The sequence below is a fragment of the Coffea arabica genome, chromosome 6e, assembly GCF_036785885.1.
Source record: "Coffea arabica cultivar ET-39 chromosome 6e, Coffea Arabica ET-39 HiFi, whole genome shotgun sequence".
NCBI lineage: Eukaryota > Viridiplantae > Streptophyta > Magnoliopsida > Gentianales > Rubiaceae > Coffea > Coffea arabica.
Genome location: NC_092321.1, coordinates 41972532 through 41997920, shown reverse-complemented (window position 1 = coordinate 41997920; position 25389 = coordinate 41972532). Strand labels below are relative to the sequence as shown.

The 25389-nt window shown below is 40.5% G+C and overlaps 1 protein-coding gene across 1 annotated transcript; it reads right to left on the bottom strand.

Moving 5' to 3' along the window:
• Positions 1-1270: 1270 nt before the first annotated feature.
• LOC140009885 (uncharacterized) lies at positions 1271-23431 on the bottom strand. The gene is made up of 4 exons (XM_072056219.1): positions 22718-23431; positions 4065-4144; positions 3746-3950; positions 1271-1450 (listed from the first exon to the last, which is right to left on the bottom strand). The coding sequence occupies exons 1-4, from the start codon at positions 23429-23431 to the stop codon at positions 1271-1273; spliced, it is 1179 nt and encodes a 392-aa protein (XP_071912320.1).
• Positions 23432-25389: the final 1958 nt, after the last annotated feature.

Genomic DNA, 25389 nt, shown 5'->3' with positions numbered 1-25389 from the left:
TGAAGATGATTTGAGTCAATTTTGGTCTTTTAGTAAAGTTAAAGAAAGTTAGGCAAAAGTTAGGCAAGTCAACTCAAGTAAGAAATCGACACTTGGCACGTTGTTGTTGCTTGAAGTTATTTTCTTGTCTCCCCATGGTTAATCCATCTAGGTAACCTCTAATTAACTCCTAATACCTAGGAATTAAATCCCTTTATGCAAAATTTAACCTAATTGGCCGAATTTCTCTCACTTAATGCACTAGCGGGTTCCACGTCCAATATACACTCCTAATTTCTCATGAACTAACTTATACTAGAAAGATGATTTAAAAACTATATTTACTGATAAAATATTGTTAAAAAGTAATATAATGAAGAAAATAAAAGAAAACGGGTGCACAGGAATAACATAATGCCTAAATTTTTTTTTTCTGGGTTCTCACAATCTAGGCAGTCCTAAGACAAAGTCCATAGACAAGTCTACCCAAGGATAATGAGGGATATGTATGGGGTATACATGCCGTATGAATTTGTTTTAGACTTCGCCTTATGACAAGTGACACATCTACCAACCATGCGTTCAACATCTCTACGCATATGAGGCCAGTAAAAATGCTCTTGTGGCCCATGAGACCACCACTATGTGCCTCCCTAACCAAAACATCACGAACGGAAGAATTAGGCACGCACAACTTATCCACATAGAAAAGAAATCCATCATGCAAAAAATACTTCCCATGCGGGTTCTTAACACACGCAGCATATATATCACCGAAGTCATGATCATGTGTGTAGAGTTCCTTAATCATTTCGAAGCCTAACAACTTAGCATCAAGAAAGACAAGCAAAGAGTGTCTACATGATAAGGCATCGGCTACCACATTTTTTTTGCCAGTCTTGTACTTAATGACATAGGAGATGGTGTCAATGAAGCTTACCCATTTGGCATGTCTCTTACTTAACTTAGGTTGCCCTTTAAGATACTTCAATGACTCGTGATCGGTGTGTATCACAAACTCCCGAGGACATAGATAGTGTTGCCAGGTCTCCAAGGCCCTCACCAGTGCGTAGAACTCCTTGTCATACGTGGGATAGTTTAAGGCAACTCCTCCCAGTTTCTCGCTAAAGAAGGCACAAGGCCTTTTGTCTTGCATCAGGACGGCGCCAATGCCTACACCAGAAGCATCACATTCGATTTCAAAAGTCAAGTTAAAGTTCGGTAATGCTAAGACAGGTGCATGTGTGAGTTTGTTTTTGAGGGTAAGGAATGCTTGTTCTTGGGCTTCCCCCTAATGGAACTTGTCATTCTTCTTGGTCACGACGGTTATTGGGGCGGAAATGGTGCTGAAGTCCTTGACAAAGTGCCGATAGAAGCCCGCTAATCCAAGAAAGCTGCGCACCTCAGGGACGGATGTAGGAGTGGGCCATTGCTTGATGGCCTCAATCTTGGACTCGTCCACTTTGATGCCCTGCAAACTTACTACATAGCCCAAAAACACAAGCTCATTAGTACAAAAGGTGCACTTCTTAAGGTTAGCGTATAGATGCGCCTGTCGAAGTGTCTCAAGAACTAGTCTCACATGCTCCAAATGCTCATGTTTGCTGCGGCTGTATATCAGAATGTCATCAAAGTAAAAAATGACAAATTTGCCAATAAAATTTCTCAAAACATGGTTCATTAGTTGCATGAAGGTGCTAGGGGCATTAGTCAATCCAAAAGGCATGACTAGCCATTCATAGAGACCATGTTTGGTTTTGAAGGCCGTTTTCCACTCATCGCCTTCTTTCATCCTAATTTGATGATAGCCACTTCTTAAATCAATTTTGGTGAAAATGATAGCACCATCAAGTTCATCAAGCATATCATCAAGTCTAGGAATGGGATGACGGTATTTGACAGTGATGGCATTTACAGCCCTGCAGCCAGTGCACATGTGCCAAGTACCATCCTTTTTGGGGACAAGAACCACAGGCACAGCACAAGGACTTAAGCTCTCTTTTACCCAACCCTTACCTAAGAGGCCATCCACTTGCCTTTGAAGCTTCTTTGTCTCCTCAGGACCCATACGGTAAGCCGGTTTGTTGGGTAGGGGTGCTCCAGGAATCAGGTCTATTTGATGTTCAATCCCTCGAATGGATGGTAAGCCGTCAGGGACCTCGTCAGGGAATACATCCTCGAATTCCTGCAAAAGAGCAACCATACTCGAAGGCAATGCCTTATCGAGCTCAACAACATCTAAGAGCACATGTTTGCAAGTCATGAGAAGCACGTCAGAATTCACAACTTTTCTAACGTCCTTAGCCTTAATGATCATGTTTTGCTTCCTAGTGGAAGGTGTAGTGGGTGACTTGTCATGTGTAATACTAGGTGTGCTCACGTGACCCTTGGTTGATGGCTCACTTTCAGAAGTGGAGCCTTTGCCAGGGTCGACCGCCTTTTGTTTCCTTCTTTGACGGTCTTGTTCACACTCTCTTTGCAATTTAAGTTGGTCCTCATATACTTGTGTAGGTGTTAGTGGTGCGAGGACCTTGCGTTTGCCAGCATGCAAGAGTGTGTATTTGTTTGCCCTTCCATCGAATGTGACGTGTTTGTCAAATTGCCAGGGTCTCCCCAGGATGACATGGGTAGCATGCATAGGCACGACGTCACAAACAACTTCATCAGTGTAAGTTCCAATGGAAAAGGGTACGCGTACCTGCTTGAACACACGTACCTCTCCATCCTCGCTTAACCATTGGAGGCGATAAGGGTGTGGATGTTTAGTAGTTGGGAGCCCTAAACTCTCAACCATGAGTAAGCTCGCCACATTCGTGCAACTCCCACCGTCGATAATGAGGCTACACACCTTGTCACCTACTTTACAACGGGTGTAAAACAGGTTCTCCCGTTGTAGTTGCTCGTCCTCCTTAACTCGGGCGGTTAGCACTCGTTGGGCCACCAAGCACCCTATTTCTCCATGTGTAGGCGAGCAGTCTTCCTCAGCTGAGTCTTCATCCAGGCAGTCGCCTTTGGTTAATTCGGGTGTCTCCTCACAGTCGTCATCATCGGACACGATCTCGCCACTGTGAGTGATTAGCATGACCCGTTGGTTTGGACATTGAGACTGAATATGTCCAAACCCTTGACACTTAAAGCATTTGATGTCCCTACTCCTAGTCTTAGGAGTCTCATGTGGTGTCTTAGAAGTAGACCTGGATGCATCGGCAACCTTGTTAGGGGTAGAATAGGAATTTCGGTTAGGAGCATTACCTTGAGTTCGGCTAGTAGAAGTTGGTGTGGCCGAATTCCCAGCTTCGTGGATCGTTCTTCGTGGTTGGTTGCCCCTCCATGAAGGCGAGTTGAAAGATTGGAAAGTACGTGCTCCTCGTCTTAATTTCTTTCCGCTTTCGGCCTTAATAGCGAGTTCAAGAAGGTCGTGCATGTCCAAATAATGTTGGAGCTCCAAGGCTTCTTGAAGGTCAGGGTTGAGACCTCTAAGGAACCTAGCCATGGTTGCTTCATTATCTTCTTAAAGGTTCGCCCTCATCATGGCCATCTCAATCTCCTTGCAGTAATCCTCCACACTCATGTTACCTTGAGTGAGGGTTTGAAGCTTGGTGTGGAGATCGTGGTTGTAATAGCTTGGAACTAATCTCTTACGCATCAAGGCCTTGAGTTCTCACGAAGTTCGGACTCGTGGTTCTCCCATTCTCCTCCTTTGGGTCCTCACTTGGTCCCACCAGACTAGGGCGTAGTCGGTGAACTCAACGGTGGCAACTTTTACCTTTTGTTCCTCACTATAGTCATAACAGTCGAAGACCATCTCGATACGGCTTTTCCATTCCAAGTAAGCCTCCGGATCACTCTTGCCTTTGAACACGGGGACTTGAATCTTAAGCCCCTTGAGTTCGTTCTTAGACGTGTCCCTCTTAGGCCTCTCGGCATGTTCATCGTCCTCACTACCCGAGTAGCCTTCACTATTGGCATCTCTGGTGTCACGGTTACTCCGGTTGTGAGATCGAGAACGAGAGCCTCGTGTGAGACTCTTGGAGAGTTCATCAAAGCGAGTGTGCAATTCCTCCATTTGTTGCTCACTAACTCGCCTGAGCTCATTCTTCATGACGGTGAACATCAAGGAGTAGTCAATGGGTGGTTGTTGTTGCTCCATGCCTCTCTTGATGCCCTGCAAAAGGTTAGTAACAAGAAGAAATAGTGCAAATATATCCTCACTTTACTCCCTTAGTGTATCACTCACGCTCGTGTATAGCACTCAAAACACTCTTTTAGACTTACCAAGTACATTTACCTGTTGGATTAGGTAGTTGAGAAATGTTGCTCAAGTCCAATAATCGTCACCAACTTATCCACAAGAGTTTTCAAGAATGCAGGACTCAATTGGGGTGAGATTTTGATATGGAGTGGATGAAATTGAAGGGTTATTGGTGGCGGACAGATTTGGAAAATAATGCTAAGGAAGAAAACCCTAAGTTTCCTAAGATGTAGGAGTGAAAATAGGAGTGGATGAGAAAGTAGAGGGAAGTGTCCAAGAGCTATCCAAGTGTGGTACTTAGTTTCCTAAACTAATTGGGAAAACAAGTTAGTTTTGAAAACTCCTTTGAAGACCTCTCTTTAGCAACTTCCAAACTCTTCTCAAAATCGATTCGGCCCTCCCCTTTATTGTTGAACAAAAATTTCTAGAATCTTTCTTCTTAAACCCTTCCCTAAAGTCGGCTACTTCCCTACAAAACCCTCCTCTCACAGCCGTACACTCTACACCTAACACAAACCAGATTCGGTCCTCCTCTCCTTCTTGCGTAACAACCAAGACAGCCAAGACAGATTTTGATTATGGCTTCGCGGCAAGAAGATTCAAGCGACCTCACACAAACTACACCTCCACGGGTTGCTCAAGATTCCTCCAAGAAGTTTATCCCTAAACCAAGGAAGCCTCGTATGGATGCAAGAGCGTACAAGAAACTTTTTATTCGAAGGGAGGTGCAAGTTTTCAAGGCTCAAGATAATCAAGAACCCCAAGAACCTCAAAGGGTGGTGCAAGTGATCAAGGCTCAAGGTGATCAAGATTTTCAAGAAGAGGTAGGCCAAAACTTTTGAGCACTTTTCTTGGGTTTTTAAATTTCTGGTTTGGGTAGAAGAAAGATGTAACAAATCTGACTTGGGAATAAAGAACCACGTTCTTCCTTTTCTTTCCTTGGTCGGCCTCCTTGCCCTAGCCGAATAGGTTTCTTTCTTTTCTTTTTCGTTTCTGTTTTTTTTTTTTGACTTAAGGAACAACTCAACAACTTGGCCGCATGAATAAAATTCCAGCAATCTGGTCAGCCCTCTAATGTTCTCCTTCAATCTACCAAGAACTTTCAAGATACGTATCAAGGTTTTCAAGAACTTCAAGATTAGTTTCAAGAACCTCAAGTAACCCAAAATTCTTGTAAACTTCCTTCAAGATTCACAACACCAACAAGTTTAAACCCCAAATCAGTTTAGAAAACTAATTAAGACAACTTGGATAACACCAAAGAGATTTGGACAGACTTGACACACAAAAAAGGAAAAGAGAAAACCCTAACCGCATCTAAGGAAACCCTAGCCGCCAAGACAAAACCCTAGCCGTCACCTTCTTTTTTTCTTTCGCTTGTTGCTTCAACTATGGCTAACAACTTGGACAGATTTTGGGCCAAAACACTGAGTAAGACTACGGCCAGATTCGATGACAACAATGGCTCAAAACCTAAACAACTTGCGGACAGATTTTGGACAACCGCAACAAAACAATCGCGACAGAATTTTTTTTTGTTATTGTGGGTTCGGCTATGACCAAATACTTGGCAGAATTGGTGCAACAAAGGGTACGAGACCCGGTCAGATTAGAACTAGCAACAATAATGCACGGCTTGGATAGATTTGGAGTGTGCGACGAACAAGTTCACGACTCAACAACACTAGCAAAGTGGCGGCCAGATTTGTAACACCACTTGGGCAGAAATTTTCCACCAAGCTATGGCACAAATCTAGGTCAAATTGGCCGCAACTTATGACCAGAAATTAGGTGCAACAATGAGATGCTAAACAGCGGACAGATTTGCAACACAAGGAAACACACGAATTTTTTTTTTTTTTTTTTGTAAAACAAGGCAGCGGAACAAGGAAAGCAAAGACAAAAACAACGGATATAATGGAAGATACCTCCACCAAAGCTCTGAAGCCAACTGATACGTTCCTCGATCAACTTGTTTCGAGACACGTAGCACGTTTGCCCAAGGATCTAGCGAGGTTGTCCTACGCTTGGTTTGCGGGACCTTAAATCAACACGGCCGACACGAGTTGGTTTAAAGCGGTGGAATGAAGGTGATTACTCCAAGGGATAGGTCGGACGAACAATCATGGACAAGACGCAAGATTGCTCAATAACCCTTGCCAAAGCAAGTTAAAGGCTCTAATTCTCTCTTATGAAGAAAACGAAAATACTAAGAACTTTATTCATAAAACTTGTGTTTGAAACCTTACAAAGCAAGCCTATTTATAGGCTAAGATTTACCAAAAACCCTAGAGAAACAAGGAGAAGGAAGGTCGGCCATCTTGGTGGACAAGATGGGCCGGCCCAATGACCTACTAAGACAAATGAATCTAGTCTAACAAGTACGAAGGCCTTCGGCCCTACTCGGCCGACTCTCTAGGAGTCCCACTGGATTCTTCATGGGCTTGGATCAAGGTGTAAATAGCTGGAGTGTCTCTTTCCAAGCCTTCAATATCTCTATGGACCCCATGTCGGTCTTGGACAGTGCGAACAAGGGCTTGGAGGGATTCTTTGAATAGCTTGGCCCGTCCACGTGTGACTGGGCCCAATGGAACTCGGACTGGGTTATTGCGTGGGCCGAGATCCGTGCACATATCACCAAGTAAGTAGGTAAAGCTACTCAATTCATCATGCAAATGAGGTCCAAATTACAGTGAAATTTCATGAGAAAACAAGTTTGGTAGGTGCATGAAAGTTTGGCAAAAGAAAATTTTCATTCAAGCTCAAAAGGTTCTTCACGGGTAAAACAGTCGCGCCCGCGCAGTTTTGGGAAAATGGCTATATCTCACTGTAGGAAGGTCAGAATTAGGTGCGTCAGCGGCGTTGGAAACTAGACTCGAAGGGCTTTCCAACGGTACCAAATTCACACTCTGGATCATCTCCTATGAGCACCAGTAGCTCAGACAAGTTGGCTGATTTTTTAACTCTGGATCAGCCCTAACCTCAAGCAAAACTACATGAGTTCTTGGTGCTATCTTCATTTCTTTTGGTTCAAATTTTCCCAAATCAGTCCTCAAATTTTCATTTACAGGGAGTCAAGTCACTTAGGGCCATTGGAGTTCAAAATGTAACACGTAAACATGATTAAGAATAACAATAGTAGTCTAGTCATCAAGAAAAACCAAACCAGTCCACTATAGACCAAACCACCACTTTACTTGCTCAAATTTCATTCCAACTCACACATGAGCTTAACCTATGTCTAGCCATGTTTATTAGGCTTGATTAGGGTACAATAAAACCACAAAAATCAAGGAGAAACCCTTCCTTCAAGAACTGGTCAGCCAAGGCAAAGAAGAACAGTCCACACTTTCACATATTCACTCAACCTTCACCCTCCCATGATTTTCATTTAAATAACATATCAAGTGGTAGATCTAACTCAAAAGAGGTTTAAAACATGCTAATACCTCATAAAAAAACATGAGCAAAGTCCAAACATTTCATGAAACACTTGGTAGGCATACTAACTAACTCAACTACTACTTGTTTCATTCAAGAGATTAACCCCAAATCTCAACCAAAACATCTTGTAGTTTGCCATTAAAACTAAATGTACATGATAAAACACCATAAAACTCTCATTTAAAGATTATTTACCTCTCTTGTAATGAGCTTGAACCACCAAATCAATCCACCAAAAGGAAATCTTCAAGCTTGAATCAAGTACTAGGGTTGGAGGAAAGTTTCTCACTAACTGAAGATCTTTCTCTTTCGGTTTTTGCTCTTGATCAACTAGGGTTAGAATGCAAGAATCTGGAGTTCTCTCTCTTCCTTGACAAGCCTCAAGGAGTTCGGCCACTATGAGGAAAGAAAATCCTAAGCTTAGTTTAAATTGTCTTCTAACCTTTGGTCACTGTGCCATTCTGATCCATGATCCATGATCCATGATCCAACTATTATACAAGAGGAAGTCCAAATTCAAAGTACACATGAGATAATTCATCCGATCACAGGAATAAGTACTACAAGCCTTCCTTCGCCTTGAGCCCTGTGGAGGGGAACAAAATATTTTTGGGGTGAGCTAAATGCTCAGCGAGTAACCAGTAAAATCAGTAATCAAATCGGTTTAACAATAGTTCATTTCAATGATGTCATAAATCAATGATAAGTCCAGAAACAATTACAACATTTACAAAACATTAAATATGGAGTATCAATAATTCAAGAAACATGTACAATGGAAAGCGATAGCAACATTCATGAAAAGGATACGTTCGTTCTCCTGCCATTTCCTTTTTTTTTTCATTTGAAATTGCATTTTTTTTTCATTCAACCTTTCCCGGACATCGTCCAGGCTCCACCAACCTCCACCAACCTACAAAGGTAATACTCGAGTATACCAAACATTCACCCAGGTCCCTAATCGCCCGAACGAGTCCGCTTCTGGCTCGAGACGACCGGTAACAAGGGGCAATGGCCAGTTCAGCCCAAAAGGCTTACATTCATGCGCAAGTAGCAATTAATCATTAAGCATGAAAATTTCACATTTATTTAGGTCGAGTGCGATAAAGTACACACTCGCCCAGAAAACTCGTTTTAACAATCATTGAAAGCACTTAACACATTATCAATCCATAATAACAAGCCAATAAGTCAAGGAAATATATCAAACAAGGAACACTCTCATATAAGCACGCATGATATGCAAGAAAACAGTTCAAAAGTAACTTTGGAAACAGTTCAAAAGTAACTTTGGAAACAGTTCAAAAGTAACTTTGGAAACAGTTCAAAAGTAAATAATGCAAGAAACGTTTCACAAGTAATTTGGAAATAGTTTAGGGTCACTCACCTCCACGGCTCAGAAATCATCCATCATATAACATTGCCTTGCCCAAATCCAAGTCTTAGATCACAAACTCAATGCAAACAAATCCCTTCAAAGTTCGGACAGCACTTCCCCTGAATTTGCTAACTTTTCCAGCCATCATGGCTTCATTATTTCCTCATTCCAACCCAAAGGTACACACACAACAACAAGTTCATCCAATAGCCATTCAGAAAGCTCCAAGTAGTACTAGTACAAGTCAAGCCAGGGAAAAGTCCGGAAATGAAAGTTAAGCTCAAAACCAGAAAAATAGTTTTGGACGTCATTTTGCGGTAATGGTACCAAAGGCGCTACGATTGTCGGATGAAGGTGAAAGATACACTGTTTCGAAGCTAAGAGATAGGGCTACAACATTACAGAAGGTCACTCAACCCAGTTTCGAGTGTAACCAGGTCAAAAATGCAAGATACCATACCAGAATCACAAAAACAGATTCACAGAACGCATTCTAGCGGAAACATCATAAATTAAGCTATCCAAGTCCAAATCCAGAAATTCCAAAACCAGCTGAAAGATAAGAAACATGGCTAAATTTCATCAGAATACCTCAACAACCAATTCGGAAGCAATTCCAGCCAAAACAACCAATTACAGGCGCAATTCTTACATTCGGGTAAAACCAGAAAAGCAATAGTAATTTTGACATTTCTCGTTCTACACTACTCCGATTGACCTGAAATTTTGTAGACACCTCCAAAATGTCATTCCATACAACTTTTATGTTTTAAGACAAGGCCAATTAGGCCTCTATATATGACCTATAAATTCGGGCAGAATGTAAACATTAGAACCCTAATTTTCCAGATTTCTTCCAAAACAGAAATTGCTTGCAATTTACCACTTTTTCCACCTTCTAGCTTCCTTAAATATCATTTCCAATCATCATACATGACCACATAATCATATCCATATGATAACAGAAAAATCCCCAATAATTATAAAACTTCACCAATTCAACCAAAATCAAGATATAATCCACAAAAGTGCATCTTATACCACCACCAATCATGAATTGAACATCATTAGAGGAAGAAGAGGGGTCCTTCACAACTCACCTTAGCAATATAAGAGATAGAGCAACTAGTCACCTTAACTTTCCAAACAACTTCACAACCAAGCTCAACTCCACCGAACTAAGAGGTTTTATGGAGTAATTGGAAGATTAATCGGTTTAATTGAAAGATTGGGCAAGATTGGAGACTAGAAAATTGAGAGCTTTTCTTCCCTTTTTTGAGCAAGAGAATTCGGCCAAGAAGCTTGCAAAATGAAGAGATTTTTGGCCAATTTTAATTAAATAGTAAAGTTATGAATAGTAGTCAAACTCAAGACTAAATCTTATGGTGACACTTGTCACCTTTAGGTTTAAAACTTATCTTTTTGTCTCTCCAATACAAATATCTTAACACCTTGTAAAATAATATCACTTAATACAAAATTCCAACAAGTTGTCAAAAATATAATGCATTTACCGCACTTGCAGGTCACACGTTCAAAATACGCTCTTAATTTCTCAAAAACTAACCGATACTAGAAAAATCATTTTAAAACTATCTTTACTCTTAAACTTTATCTGGGGAATTTTTCTAATAAAGAAATTGTAGAAAAGGCGGGCGATTAAATAAAATAAACCCTAGAAAATTAGAAAATTTCCGGGTTCTCACACTTATTCTTTCGGGGCGTCACAAACTCCCCTCCTTAAAAGAATGTCGTCCTCGACATTCCATCTTGTACCAATCAAGTCAAGACATCCCGCAAAAATCACTCAAGCATTCCAAGTAAACACTAAGAGTCAAATCAAACCCACAGTCCGGCATCCTAAACTTCAAGCCTAGGATACACTATAGAGATCTGAAGCCTAAGCTCTGATACCAACTGTGACAGCCCCACCTCCCCCTAAGGCGAACCAGAGGGTTCGGCGGGCCGCCTGCCCAGCTCTGGCCGGGACTCAGTCGTTCACTACATTCCTCAAACAGATTACAAGATAAAACTCAAATATTACATCAAATTCCCCAATAAATAATTACATATCAAAAGCGAAGCATCCATGCTTCCACTGCGCCACTCTGATCCATGATCCAACTATTATACAAGAGGAAGTCCAAATTCAAAGTACACATGAGATAATTCATCCGATCACAGAAATAAGTACTACAAGCCTTCCTTCGCCTTGAGCCCTGTGGAGGGGAATAAAATATTTTTGGGGTGAGCTAAATGCTCAGCGAGTAACCAGTAAAATCAGTAATCAAATCGGTTTAACAATAGTTCATTTCAATGATGTCATAAATCAATGATAAGTCCAGAAACAATTACAACATTTACAAAACATTAAATATGGAGTATCAATAATTCAAGAAACATGTACAATGGAAAGCGATAGTAACATTCATGAAAAGGATACGTTCGTCCTCCTACCATTTCCTTTTTTTTCATTTGAAATTGCATTTTTTTTTTCATTCAACCTTTCCCGGACATCGTCCAGGCTCCACCAACCTCCACCAACCTACAAAGGTAATACTCGAGTATACCAAACATTCACCCAGGTCCCTAATCGCCCGACCGAGTCCGCTTCTGGCTCGAGACGACCGGTAACAAGGGGCAATGGCCAGTTCAGCCCAAAAGGCTTACATTCATGCGCAAGTAGCATTTAATCATTAAGCATGAAAATTTCACATTTATTTAGATCGAGTGCGATAAAGTACACACTCGCCCAGAAAACTCGTTTTAACAATCATTGAAAGCACTTAACACATTATCAATCCATAATAACAAGCCAATAAGTCAAGGAAATATATCAAACAAGGAACACTCTCATATAAGCACGCATGCTATGCAAGAAAACAGTTCAAAAGTAACTTTGGAAACAGTTCAAAAGTAAATAATGCAAGAAACGTTTCACAAGTACTTTGGAAATAGTTTAGGGTCACTCACCTCCACGGCTCAGAAATCATCCATCATATAACATTGCCTTGCTCAAATCCAAGTCTTAAATCACAAACTCAATGCAAACAAATCCCTTAAAAGTTCGGACAGCACTTCCCCTGAATTTGCTAACTTTTCCAGCCATCATGGCTTCATTATTTCCTCATTCCAACCCAAAGGTACACACACAACAACAAGTTCATCCAATAGCCATTCAGCAAGCTCCAAGTAGTACTAGTACAAGTCAAGCCAGGGAAAAGTCCGGAAATGAAAGTTAAGCTCAAAATCAGAAAAATAGTTTTGGACGTCATTTTGCGGTAATGGTACCAAAGGCGCTACGATTGTCGGATGAAGGTGAAAGATACACCGTTTCGAAGCTAAGAGATAGGGCTACAACATTACAGAAGGTCACTCAGCCCAGTTTCGAGTGTAACCAGGTCAAAAATGCAAGATACCATACCAGAATCACAAAAACAGATTCACAGAACGCATTCTAGCGGAAACATCATAAATTAAGCTATCCAAGTCCAAATCCAGAAATTCCAAAACCAGCTGAAAGATAAGAAACAGGGATAAATTTCATCACAAGACCTCAACAACCAATTCGGAAGCAATTCCAGCCAAAACAACCAATTACAGGCGCAATTCTTACATTCGGGTAAAACCAGAACAGCAATAGTAATTTTGACTTTTCTCGTTCTACACTACTCCGATTAACCTGAAATTTTGTAGGCACCTCCAAAATGTCATTCCCTACAACTTTCATGTTTTAAGACAAGGCCAATTAGGCCTCTATATATGAGCTATAAATTCGGACAGAATGTAAACATTAGAACCCTAATTTTCCAGATTTCTTCCAAAACAGAAATTGCTTGTAATTTACCACTTTTTCCACCTTCTAGCTTCCTTAAATATCATTTCCAATCATCATACATGACCACATAATCATATCCATATGATAACAGAAAAATCCCCAATAATTATAAAACTTCACCAATTCAACCAAAATCAAGATATAATCCATAAAAGTGCATCTTATAGCACCACCAATCATGAATTGAACATCATTAGAGGAAGAAGAGGGGTCCTTCACAACTCACCTTAGCAATACAAGAGATAGAGCAACTAGTCACCTTAACTTTCCAAACAACTTCACAACCAAGCTCAACTCCACCAAACTAAGAGGTTTTATGGAGTAATTGGAAGATTAATCGGTTTAATTGAAAGATTGGGCAAGATTGGAGACTAGAAAATTGAGAGCTTTTCTTCCCTTTTTTGAGCAAGAGAATTCGGCCAAGAAGCTTGCAAAATGAAGAGATTTTTGGCCAATTTTAATTAAATGGTAAAGTTATGAATAGTAGTCAAACTCAAGACTAAATCTTATGGTGACACTTGTCACCTTTAGGTTTAAAACTTATCTTTTTGTCTCTCCAATACAAATATCTTAACACCTTGTAAAATAATATCACTTAATACAAAATTCCAACAAGTTGTCAAAAATATAATGCATTTACCGCACTTGCGGGTCCCACGTTCAAAATACGCTCTTAATTTCTCAAAAACTAACCGATACTAGAAAAATCATTTTAAAACTATCTTTACTCATAAACTTTATCTGGGAAATTTTTCTAATAAAGAAAATGTAGAAAAGGCGGGCGATTAAATAAAATAAACCCTACAAAATTGGAAAATTTTCGGGTTCTCACACTCATTCTTTCGGGGCGTCACAGTAATTGGGGCCAACATATGACTTTAGTAGAGTTTGCCTACAATAATAGTTACCATTCGTCAATTCAAATGGCATCGTATGAAACTCTCTATGGACGGAAGTGTCGCTCACCGATCTATTGGAATGAAGTAGGGGAAAAGAAGGTTCTAGATCCAACAACCATTCCATGGATGGAGGATGCACAAGACAAAGTTAAGTTGATACGTCAGAGACTCCAAACAGCTCAAAGCCGCCAAAAGAGCTACGCGGACAACCGAAGGAAAGATTTGGAATACGAAGTTGGAGACTGTGTTTTTCTTAAGATCACACCACTACGAAGTGTCACTGCAGGTAGAGGGAAGAAACTCCAACCACAATTCATAGGACCTTTTGTGATTCTCCAACGAGTTGGAAAAGTGGCATATCGACTCGAGTTACCACCAAGTTTGTCCCGAATTCACGACATCTTCCATGTTTCGATGTTTAAAAAGTACTATCCTGATCCAACCCATATTGTACGACCAGAGGAAATTGAGATAGTTGAAGCACTCACTTATGAGGAGAAACCTGTGCAATTACTCGATCGAAAGGTTAAGGAGCTCAGAACTAAACAAATTCCACTAGTAAAGATCTTATGGAGAAACCACGGAGTTGAAGAGGCAACCTGGGAGATGGAAGAAGAGATGCAAAAGAAATACCCTGAACTATTTGTGAATCACGGTAAGAAATTTTGAGGATGAAATTCTTTAAGGGGGAGAGAGTATGAGAACCTGAAAATTTTCTTAATATCTAGGCCTTATTTTATTTTATTTTTGCACACGTTTTATATATTTTCGTTAGTATATTAATTTTATAGATATTTTTATAAGTAAATATAGTTTTTAAATTATTTTCTAGTATAAGTTAGTTTTTGAAATATTAGGAGTGTATATTGGACGTGGGACCCGCTAGTGCGTTAAGTGCGATAAATTTGGCCAATTAGGTTAAGTTTTGCATAAAGGGAGTAAATTAATAGGTGTTAGGAGATTATTAGAGGTTATCTAGATTAAATTGTATTTGGAAATAAGAGGGATGAGATAAACATAAAAGATGCTAGGTGGCGCGATATGGTTAGAGGTTGGACTTTGACTAATCTTTCCTCACCTTTCCTAAAATCAATTTTGACCCAAAATCCTCTCCATTTTCTCTTGTCTTGGCCGAGCAACATAGAGAGGAGAAGAGAGAAAAGCTTCCAACTTTTGCCTTCATTTCTTGCTCAAATCTTATGAACCAACTACTTAAATCCCAAATTCCTCCATAAAAGTGAATTGTTAAGCTAGGTTAAGGTTTGTGGTGGAGCCATTTGTGAAGAGAAATAACTAGCTACCTTGTCTCTTGTGGTTTGTACGGTAAGTTGCTAAGAAATCCTCCCTTTGTTCTTAATAATGGTAAATTAGTGGTTGTAGTAGCTAAAAGTGCTATTTTGTGGAAGATTTTATGGTTGAAAGTAGAGTTTTGATAAATTATAGATTTATTGGTGATTTTTCTGATTTTCTATGATAATTATTCGTTGGCCATGAATGATAGCTTGATATGGTGTAATATGGAGCTTGTGTACGTTAGTTATGGTTGTTTGCGGAAAATTTCAGATTTGTGCGGAAAATTTCAGTTTTAGGGTTTCAAATTTGAGGCTTTTCTAGGGTTTGTTGTGGAGCTTTTAATTGGCTTTGATTGAAGGGTGTTATAACCATAATAAGGTGTGTCGTTTAGTCTATGATTGGTATATGTACTTGTGATGGGTTTTGGTGAAAATTGGTGATGAATGGTAGGATGGAAAATATGAAAATTAAGGGGAAGTGCTGTCCAAAGTTGAGGAAATTGGGTACCTTTGAGTTGGGAGTGAGAGTGAGTAGAAACAAAAGGGTCTTAGGGTTGGTTGTGCTTAGTACCCAATGTTATTCCATTTTACTTCTTAGTTATATTTTGGTCTTGTATTGGTAGTTCATTGAAGAGGTTATGACTCGTGCTTGAGTCTTAATTGTTGTATTCTTGCTTGTTATAGGTCATGCCAGTAATACGGGGCCTACGTCGGAAGGAAATTTGTAAACTTGTTTACTTGAACCGGTGAGTGTACCCTTGTATGGTTTAATGCTTAAATGATTGTTTATACTTGATTCTGTGAACTTGGTTGACTTGAATGAGACGAGAGTGTATTTCACCGCTCTTGTTCTCTTATCTGTATGACTGCTACTGTATAACTGTGAAACTGTACTTGTGCATGATTTGATGTCGTTTGGAGGATTGTATCCAACGACTTTATTGTGATATCTGAGCTCTTACCTCATTGGTCGTTATTCAGGTCGAGCCGGCAAGGGTATGGTCGGTTCGACAACGAACCAAGAGTGACTGTTAGTCGAATGGAGTGTTATCTCCTCGACCCTGTGGTATACTCGAGTATTGCCTTCTCCATTTTTGAGAGGTGTTCGGGCCCGGTAAGGGGGATGTTCGGTGGATGGAATGTGGTGTAAAGTGGGATCTATGGTCTTGTTTTGTTTTCAAATGTTGACGGGGGGTCAACAGGTTTGAGATCAAGTACGGCAAGTGGAAAGTGGCTCTTGGGAGCCGACTGTATCCTTTTAGCCTTGGTTGTTGTGATGTAATCTCTTATGTGTTCCTTGATTAAGAATGATTACCTTTGTGCGTCTTGTTGGTACCTCACGAGCGTAAACTCACCCTCGTTATCTTTGTTTTCCTTACAGGAACAACTTTTGGAATCACGTTTTGAGAAGCAAGTTGAGCTAGTTAGGCATTCATTTGTTCTTTGTATAGCTCCTCGATAGTTGGGAAAACAAAGTGTATTTTGATCCTACGATTCATTTTGACTTGTACATATACCAAAATGCGTATTTTGAAGTGTTTTCTCGTGTATATGTGAACTATTCTCCTTTAGTAACGTATATTCATTAATGTTGGATAAAGTACTTGTTTTGGGTTGTGGTCCGGTTGAGTATAAAAGTTGAACGAGGAAGAAGAATTTTTGGCGAGGTTGCTGTTCTCCGAATCCGGCCAAGTTTTGGCCGGATACCTGGCCGGATATGCAGGGAAGGCTTGAAAAATTTTCATTTTTGCCTCTGCCTCCAATCCGGCCTAGAATCCGGTTGGATATCTGGCCAGAAACTGGCCGGATTGTGACGTGGCAGTCACTGTTCATCCACGGCTTGTTTTCGTTCTTCATTTCATTTCTTTTTTATCGGTCGTTGTAGCGCTCGAGCACTGTATTATTTTTCAGAACAAGTATTTCAGGATGTGATTAGCTTAGTAGTCCTGGTGAGAGTTGGGCAGGCAGTCCGCTAACCTCTTTGGTTCGCCCTAGGGGAAGGTGGGGCTGTCACAACTCTCAAGAGCCAAATTCCCGTTGCAATAATTGATCCAAACTCGTTGACCCTCCGTCAACGTTTAATGAAACAAACATGTCCGTAGACCCCTCTTACGCCATATCCCGTTCACCAAACATACCCCTTGCCGGGCCCGAACACCAAACAGGAACAAGAATAGTAATACTCGAGTATACCAGGAATCCAGAGTCTCCAATACCCATAGATTCCCACGAAATAGGCCCTCATGGCTTGTCAATTTTCCTCGACCAAGCCCCTTGCTGGCTCGATTCAATTAACTACCAATGAGGCTGAGCTCAGATTTCACAGGAAGGTCATTGGATACCAGCCTCCAAACGACATCATAACAGGCACAGGTAACAAATTCAGCTTATAATAGGCACAAGTAACAGGTTCAAGCATATACAGTGACTCGACAAATAAGCAAGAGAGACGAGTGTGATGAAGTACATCCTCGTCTCGTCCAGAATTAAGCAGGTGTTACAGTCATTCAGGTCACACATTGCAGGTACAGGTAAAACTGATAAACAACAAGTCATGCAAGCGGTACACTCACCAGTTCAAGCAAGGATAACTTGTGAGGACCCGTAAATTTTCTTTATTTCATAATACTTTATTTTATTTTATCGCATACATTTTCGTCACTATACCCTATTATATTGATTTTTCTGAGATTTTTATAAGTAAATATAGTTTTTAAATTATTTTTCTAGTATAAGTGAGTTCATGAGAAATAAAGAGTGTATATTGGACGTGGGACCCGCTAGTGGCGTTAAGTGCGACAAATTCGACCAATTAGGTTACGTTTTGTATACCGGGATTAATTTACTAGGTACTAGGAGATAATTAGAGGATAGCTAGATAGATTAGCTATTGGAAGAAAGAAGATAAGCTTGACCCATTAAAAGTGCCATGTGTCGAGTCACGATTGGAAGTTAGACTTGCCTAACTTTTGCCTAACTTTCTTAACTTTACTAAAACTCCAATTTTGACCCAAATCATCTTCATTTCCTAACCTCCTTGGCCGAACCTCACCTTGAGAGAAAAGAAAAGAAAGCTTCAACTATATCTTCCATTTCTTGCACAAATCTTGAAATCCAACCGATTAAACCTTGAATTAGTCCACAAAAGTGACTTGGTAAGGGAGTTTGAAGATCTTGGTGGAGTTGTTTTGGAAGGAAAACCCTTAAGCTACTATCTTTCTTGAGGTGTTAAGGTACTTTGCTTACAACTTCCTCTTTGTTCATGTTAATGTCAAATTAGTGACTTTTGTGGCTAAATATGTTGATTTGTAGTAGGTTTGATGGTTGGAAGTGGGGTTTTGATGGACTTTTGATTTATTATTGATTTTTCTGTTTTTATATAGTAACTATTGTTTAGTCATGGATTGATGGTTTGTTGTAGTGTAAAATGAAGTTGGTATATGCTTGATATGATTGGTTGCGGAAAATTTCTGGTTTGGTGCGGAAATTCCAGTTTAGGGTTTCAATTAATCCTGTTCTTCCCGGTTCTGTTCGGCCATGTTGGAGGCCGAATTAGCCTTAGGTTAAAACATGAAAGTTGTAGGAAATGATTTTTTATAGCTTCCTGTAAAATTTCAGCTTGTTCAGAGCACTGTAACATGTGAAATGACCGAAATACCCTTGACTGCCCATAAACCCTGTTTCACGGACAGTTTTCTGTCTTCTTGGAGATTTCAAGTTTTGACTCTGAAAATGCATGATTTAGCTTTGGAGGCATTCATAAGAGGAAATGTAGATACACCTCAATCGGACTTCGGTAGCCTGAATTATTGTCGTTTAATCATAGTGCGGTTAACTAGCCTGATTGTGAGATTCTGGTTCTGTAATTTGAATATTTGACCTAGATACACTATGAACTGGACTGAGTGATCTTCATCAAAGTTGTAGCTCTTTGTCTTATCTTCGAAACGGTATAAATTTTACCACAATCCGATAAGCGTAGCTTCGGTTGTGACCGATACGCTAAGAGACATCAAACCTACTATTTAGCTTTTGTCCTTAAAACTTGATTTCATGTTGCATTCCTAGACTTGCTTTGTATTTGTATGAACTTGAGCCTAGTTGACGGGCTATTTTATTGAGATTTCTTATGTGTTGAATTGGACTGAGTTGAGGAAAAACAATGAAGCCATAAATGGCTGGAATATAGCAAAATACAGAGGGCATGCTGCCAAAATTTTAGGGCTACGCGGTTCCTTCAAGTTGAGTTGATCTTAGTAAAAATGAAGGGGTTTTGGGGTTTGTTTGTAACCCTATGACCAACTATTATCTTTTACTCAAAAGTCATATTTTTATTCTTCTGTACTAGCACTTAACCAGGAAAGGCGTACGACATGTAGTCGAGCCTCATTTATGCATTCCATTTACTAGGTTTGTGGATGTGCGAACTATAATTGTTTTATCTTGATTATTTTAGGGTTTCTTGGCGATTAAAGCCACTTTGGGTAAAACTTTTGAAGTATCTGTACTGGAACCGGTGAGTGTACCACTCCCCTGAATTATTGCTAAAATGGTTATCTGTACTTGCAAATTGCTATTTGAATGTCTTTATCGACTGTTTATTCTGTACGAGGTGAGTGTGTACTTTATCACACTCGTTCTCTGGCCTGTGTGACTTGTTTCCTGTATATACTTGAATCTGTTACCTGCACCTGTTATAATGTCGTTTGGAAGTGCATCCAACGACCTTCCTGTTAAATCTGAGCTCAACCTCATGGGGAGTCAATTGGATCGAGCCAGCAAGGGCTTGGTCGAGAAAATTTGGCAATCCATGGGTGCCTGTTCCTGGGAAATCTTTGGGTATTGGAGACTCTAGATTTCCGGTATACTCGAGTACTACCATTCCTGTTCCTGTTAGACGTTCGGGCCTGGTAAGGGGTATGTTTGGTAGACGGGATTTGGCGTTAAAGTGGTGTTCTACTGGACTGGTTCCTTTAGTTGAATGTTGACGGAGGGTCAACTAGGTTGGATCAAGTATTGAAACGGGGATTTGACTCTTGAGAGCCACCTGTATCCTTTAAATTGTGGTGTTCATTCATTTCTCGTATTTGATGTGTATATGTGCCCTTAAAGTGATTTCTCATGATTTCTACTGTCTATACTTTTGGTACCTCATTGAGCTTTTAGCTCACCCCGTCCCGTTATCCTTGTTTTCCTTACAGGGAACCATCTTTTGGAACTTCGACGTTTTTGAAGACTAAGTTGGGCTAGTTAGAAATTCTTTTGCTCTTTTGGGTATAGCTCCTCGACATTTTGGAAACCCTAAATGTATCTTAATAAAATGTTTCTTTTGGTGTGTAAACTTACTAATATGTATATTGTATAGTGTTTCCTTATGGTTATATGTCTTTGGGAATGTATATTCTCTCATGTCAAACAAAGTTTACTTGTACTTGGTTGGATTGTGACGTGGCAGCGGCCCTCCATCTCGTTCTGGTTTTTTTTTCCTCCGTGGGAACGTTGTCCTAAAGATTGATTGTATCTTTTAGTTCGGCTCAATTGGGTTCTGAATGTTATCTTCTCGAAGTTCTTTTGAGCGTTTGGTAAGGTTTCCATTTGTTCCGGATCCGTAGTCCCGGCGAGAGCTGGGCAGGCGGTTCGCCGAATCCTTTGGTTCGCCTTAGGGTGAGGTGGGACTGTCACATAACTTCAAAAGTTTCCTCCCAAGGAATGCCCTTGGCCACCGACACGTCCTAAGAACAACCAAGAAACAATTGAGACTCGATTCCGAGTCGTACCTATCCAATAACTACTAATGCAAGGCAAAATAGAACTTGGAAGCGAAAATAAGTAACAATTGGTGCCAAGGGTATAAACGACCCCAAAACCTTTCATTTCTACTCAAAATCAACCCAACTCAAAGGAATCACGTAGCCCTAAAATTTTGGACAGCATGCCCTTTGTATTTCGATATATTCCAGCCATTTATGGCTTCATTTTTTTTTTCTCAACTCAGCCCAATTCAACACATAAGTAAACTTAACACAATGGCTCCTCAACTAGGCTCAAAGTCATCCACATACAAGTCAATTCTAGCAATGCATCCATCAAAATCAAAGCGGGAAACCAGTTTTAAAGACGAATGGCTAAGAAGCAGGTTTGACATCTTCCGGCGTTTTGGTCGCATTTGAAGCTACGCTTATTGGATTTGGGTAAACTTTATGGCGTTTCGAAGCTGAGATAGAGAGCTACATTTTTCATGAAAACATCAATATCTAGTTCATGCATTTTTAGGGTCAAAATGTGCAATCGTAGAAAAAACAGAAAGCTGCCAACGAAATAGGGCTTTTGGCAGTCAGGGGTATTTTAGTCATTTCAAATGTTACAGTGCTCCGATTGAGCTGAAATTTAACAGAAAGATATTTAACTCCATTCCCTACAACTTTCATGTTTTGACCTAGACCTTATTCAGCCTCTAACATGGACAAATATGCAGGTCAGAAACAGGGCAGATTCATTCATAAATGGAAACTCTAATCTGAAATTGATACACACCAACTGAAATTTTTCGTAGGCAAGTAAAACTAACATATAAAAGCTCAATATTACACATAACAAAGCTATCAATCCAAGGCTAATACACAAGCATCAAATAAGAGCAGAAAATTCACCATAAAACTGAAATTTCCCACATCACCACCCCAAATCATGAAATATCCTCACAAAACTACATATTTAACAACTCTAACGTACTAATTAACAATTAATTGAAGTAAACAGGAAGTTCTTGGCAAGATACCTTAAAACCCCAAGAAAATTGGTAGCCTAGTGTTTTCCATTCCAAAATAACTCCACAAACACCTTGGAAACTACCTTAACTAGCACTTTTTATGGAGTGGTTTGCAAAAGTTATGGTTGGAATTCAAGATTAGAGCAAGAAAGGATGGTGCAAGATGAAGTTTCTCTCTTCTTTCTTTCCCTCAAAGTTTCGGCCAGCTTGGTGAAGAAATGAAGATGATTTTGGTCAAAGTTTGATATTTAGCAAAGGTAAGAAATTGGTCAAAGTCCAATTTTCAATAGTGTCATGACACTTGGCCCTTTTCTAGAATTTTCTCTCACTTTCCTTGTCTTCCAACACTATTTTGGCTAACTAATCCTTAATTATCTCCTAACACCTTATAAATTAACATCCCTCTGTATAGAATTTCAACTAATCGTCAAAATTTTACCGCACTAACCGCACTAGCGGGTCCCACGTCCTTAATACAATTCAAACTTAACATATACTAATTTATACCAAGAAAATGATTTAAAAGCTATATTCACTCATAAAAATCTCTGGAAAATTAATATAATAAAGTGGGGTAAAGAAATGCAGGTGAAAATAAATTAAAGTATTATAAAATAGGAAAATTTTGCGGGTCCTCACACTCTCTCCCCCTTAAAAGAATTTCGTCCTCGAAATTTCTTATCATCGCCTTCCCCGGTATACAAAATTTTTTCACTTCCTTCTTACAGTCAAGTTGAGCATCATACTTGGCTAACCAATCCGTACCCCTTCACTGGCCAAGCTCATTAAATTCTCTAGTATAGTTTCCTCTTCCTACCCAAATCGCTATTCTTATTCACCATTCTAGTGGTCAAAGGGTGGAATACCAGAATCTTACCTTCCATGTCTTCAGACGTGTCAGGGATTTGATGTTGCCCTAGGGAATACACCCGAGCCGGTACCTTCGGTCCTGTCCTTTCCCCCTTCGACTGGTCAAGGTTAGCCTTGGTTGATTGTCGGTTCCCACTCCCTTCTCGAGATAGGCCTGGGCAATTAGCGATTTGATGATCTGCACTCCCGCAACGCAGACATTTTCTTCCTTTCTTCCAGCAGACATCCTCCGTGTGATTCGGCTTCCTACAGCACCCACAGGGACCACGGAAAGCAGAGGCCGAGCCTCCCTGTGAGGCACCTCTTGATATCCTCAGAACTCTTACTCCTCCAGTTCCCTTTCCAAGCTTGGGAGGTGTGCTCGTATCCTCTTGTCCTACGCCACCTTCAGGAATAGCTCTTTTCTTCGCCTGGAAGGTTCTAACTTGTAACCTCGCGCTTTCAACTCGTTGAGCTTTCTCCACCGCGTCACTAAAGGCACTAAGTTGGGCTACAGCCAGGTCCTTCTGAATCTCAACATTTAGTCCCTGGACGAAATGCCTTATCCTCCTTTGCTTAGTCACAATTAGTTCGGGAGCGAACTTAGACAACCTAGTGAACTGGCTCTCATATTCGGCGACAGTCTGAGCTCCCTGGCGAAGTCTAATGAACTCATCTTCTTTCTTTTCCTGGATTAGAGGTGGGAAATACTTCGCGTTGAACTCCCTCATGAAGTTCACCCACGTCCTCAATGTTTGTTCTCTTTCCCATTTCAGTCTTATTACATTCCACCAAGAACCGGCTGCTCCCTCCAGTTGGAAGATAGCAAATGTCACCTGTCTCTCCTCAGTATAGTGCAACGCGGAAAAAATATCGATCATCTTCTCCAGCCACCTCTCGGCCACGTCAAGGTCTGGTCCTCTAAGAAATTTCGGTGGGCAGAACTTCTGAAATCGTTCGAGGGCTCTATCCTCACCCTCTCCATGGTTACCAGGGTTTTCTGGCTGATTAACAGGACTTTGGCCCTGATGTTCTACTACGTAAGCCAAAAGGTCGGTCATGCGCTGGATAACTGCAGCCACCTGAACGTTAGGACCCATTCTAGGTTCAAGATTAGGTTCAGACATTGATTCTCGATTTTCCCTTTCATTCGATAGTTGCCTACGTCCGCGCCCCCGGTCTCGTCCGCTATGAGTACCCTCCATCTGGTTTAACCGGTTTAGGGTTGAAGCACGAATACAAGATTAAAATAAATGTATGCAAGTACAAGTAACAAAAGTAGACACAACTCAAAAGGCAAACACACATATAACACAACTTTACCAGGCAAATCACACAGTAGCAGTCAGTCAGATACAAGCAAAAGGAATCCCACGAAAGTATCGGGGTCATCAAAAGTACTATACACAAACTAGGCCTAGTTCCCAACTGGGCTAATGGACTCTCCCTCATAGTTAGAACTAGGTGTGTCTCCCCTTCTAGGGCTCCGTCCGTACTCTACAAGAATAACACAGGTCATATCTTAGACAAGATTAATCATACTTAATGACACCCTAACACATCACATGAAGTTAGAATCACATTTCTAGTTTGCCCAAGTCATTTCTAACCTAGACTTTCATCTCTTTCGTATTCGTGTACAAGAATCCAAAAGATTATAATTCACAACTCGAGCTGGCCAGCCCCAATAGTAAATAATCTACATTTGTAATTCCTACCGGACACACATCTTTTGTCTCCAATTACCATGATAAAGGTTTGAAACCTATAACATTTCATAACTCATATCTTATGCTAAAAATCACTTAGTCCTTTACACTCGTTCACATGATCGAGACCATAACACCACTTGGCCCCAAGCTCACTCCACGCAGAGACCACGCGAAGCGGGCTCTGATACCAACTGTGACAACCCCACGTCCCTCTAAGGCGAACCAGAGTGTTCGGCAAACCGCCTGCCCAGCTCTCACCAGGTCTACGGAGTCAAAACACTCGTAAACCCTACGTAACGCGCGATAAAATCCCAAGAATCCAACAATCGGAGATTCCTAAGCCGAAAACATGATTACCAAACCATACGGTGAAATGGAATTTCAACTAAATGCATCAACGAAAACGAAAACGAAAACAGAACGAAGCGCGGCCACGTCACAATCCGCCCAAGATTTGGCCGAATATCCGGCTGGATTGCCGGCCGGATTCAAGGTAGTGAGCACCCCAAAATTTTTTCCAAAATCCCCTGCTAATCCGGCCAGATATCTGGCCAAGAACTGGCCGGATAAACGGCCGGATTCTGTGAACAGTGTTCTCGCCAAATTTCTTTTCTTCCTCGATCAAGTTCCGTACTCCCCCGACCTTCGACGGATACAAGAAAAGTTTATATAAACCCATAGAGCACAAATTCATCAACAAATACACGAAGGGAACATGGATAATCACTTATATACATACGTTGAAACTTTGCAAGTCAAAGGGAGATGCTTAATCAAAGTACAATTAGGGTTTTCTTATGCAGAGGAGCATAATCAAAAAGGATGTCTATTACTAGCTCTACTCTTTTCTTCAAAATCATGATTTCCAACATGTTGAACCCTGTAAGGAAAACAAAGGTACCGGGAAGGGGTGAGCTTACGCTCAAGGAGGTACCAAAATACAAGCAATCAAGAATCATAGAGATTTTCTTTTAATC

Bases quoted from the DNA above. Each gene is read 5' to 3' on its own strand.
- LOC140009885 (XM_072056219.1), bottom strand. From the start codon at position 23,431: ATGAGGGAGTTCAACGCGAAGTATTTCCCACCTCTAATCCAGGAAAAG. The intron at 3,951-4,064 runs GCGAGTTAGTGA...CCGTGACACCAG, and splicing joins GTCATGAAGAATGAGCTCAG to AGATGCCAATAGTGAAGGCT. The intron at 1,451-3,745 runs GTAAAAGTTGCC...GTAAGTTTGCAG, and splicing joins ACTATAGTGAGGAACAAAAG to GGCATCAAAGTGGACGAGTC.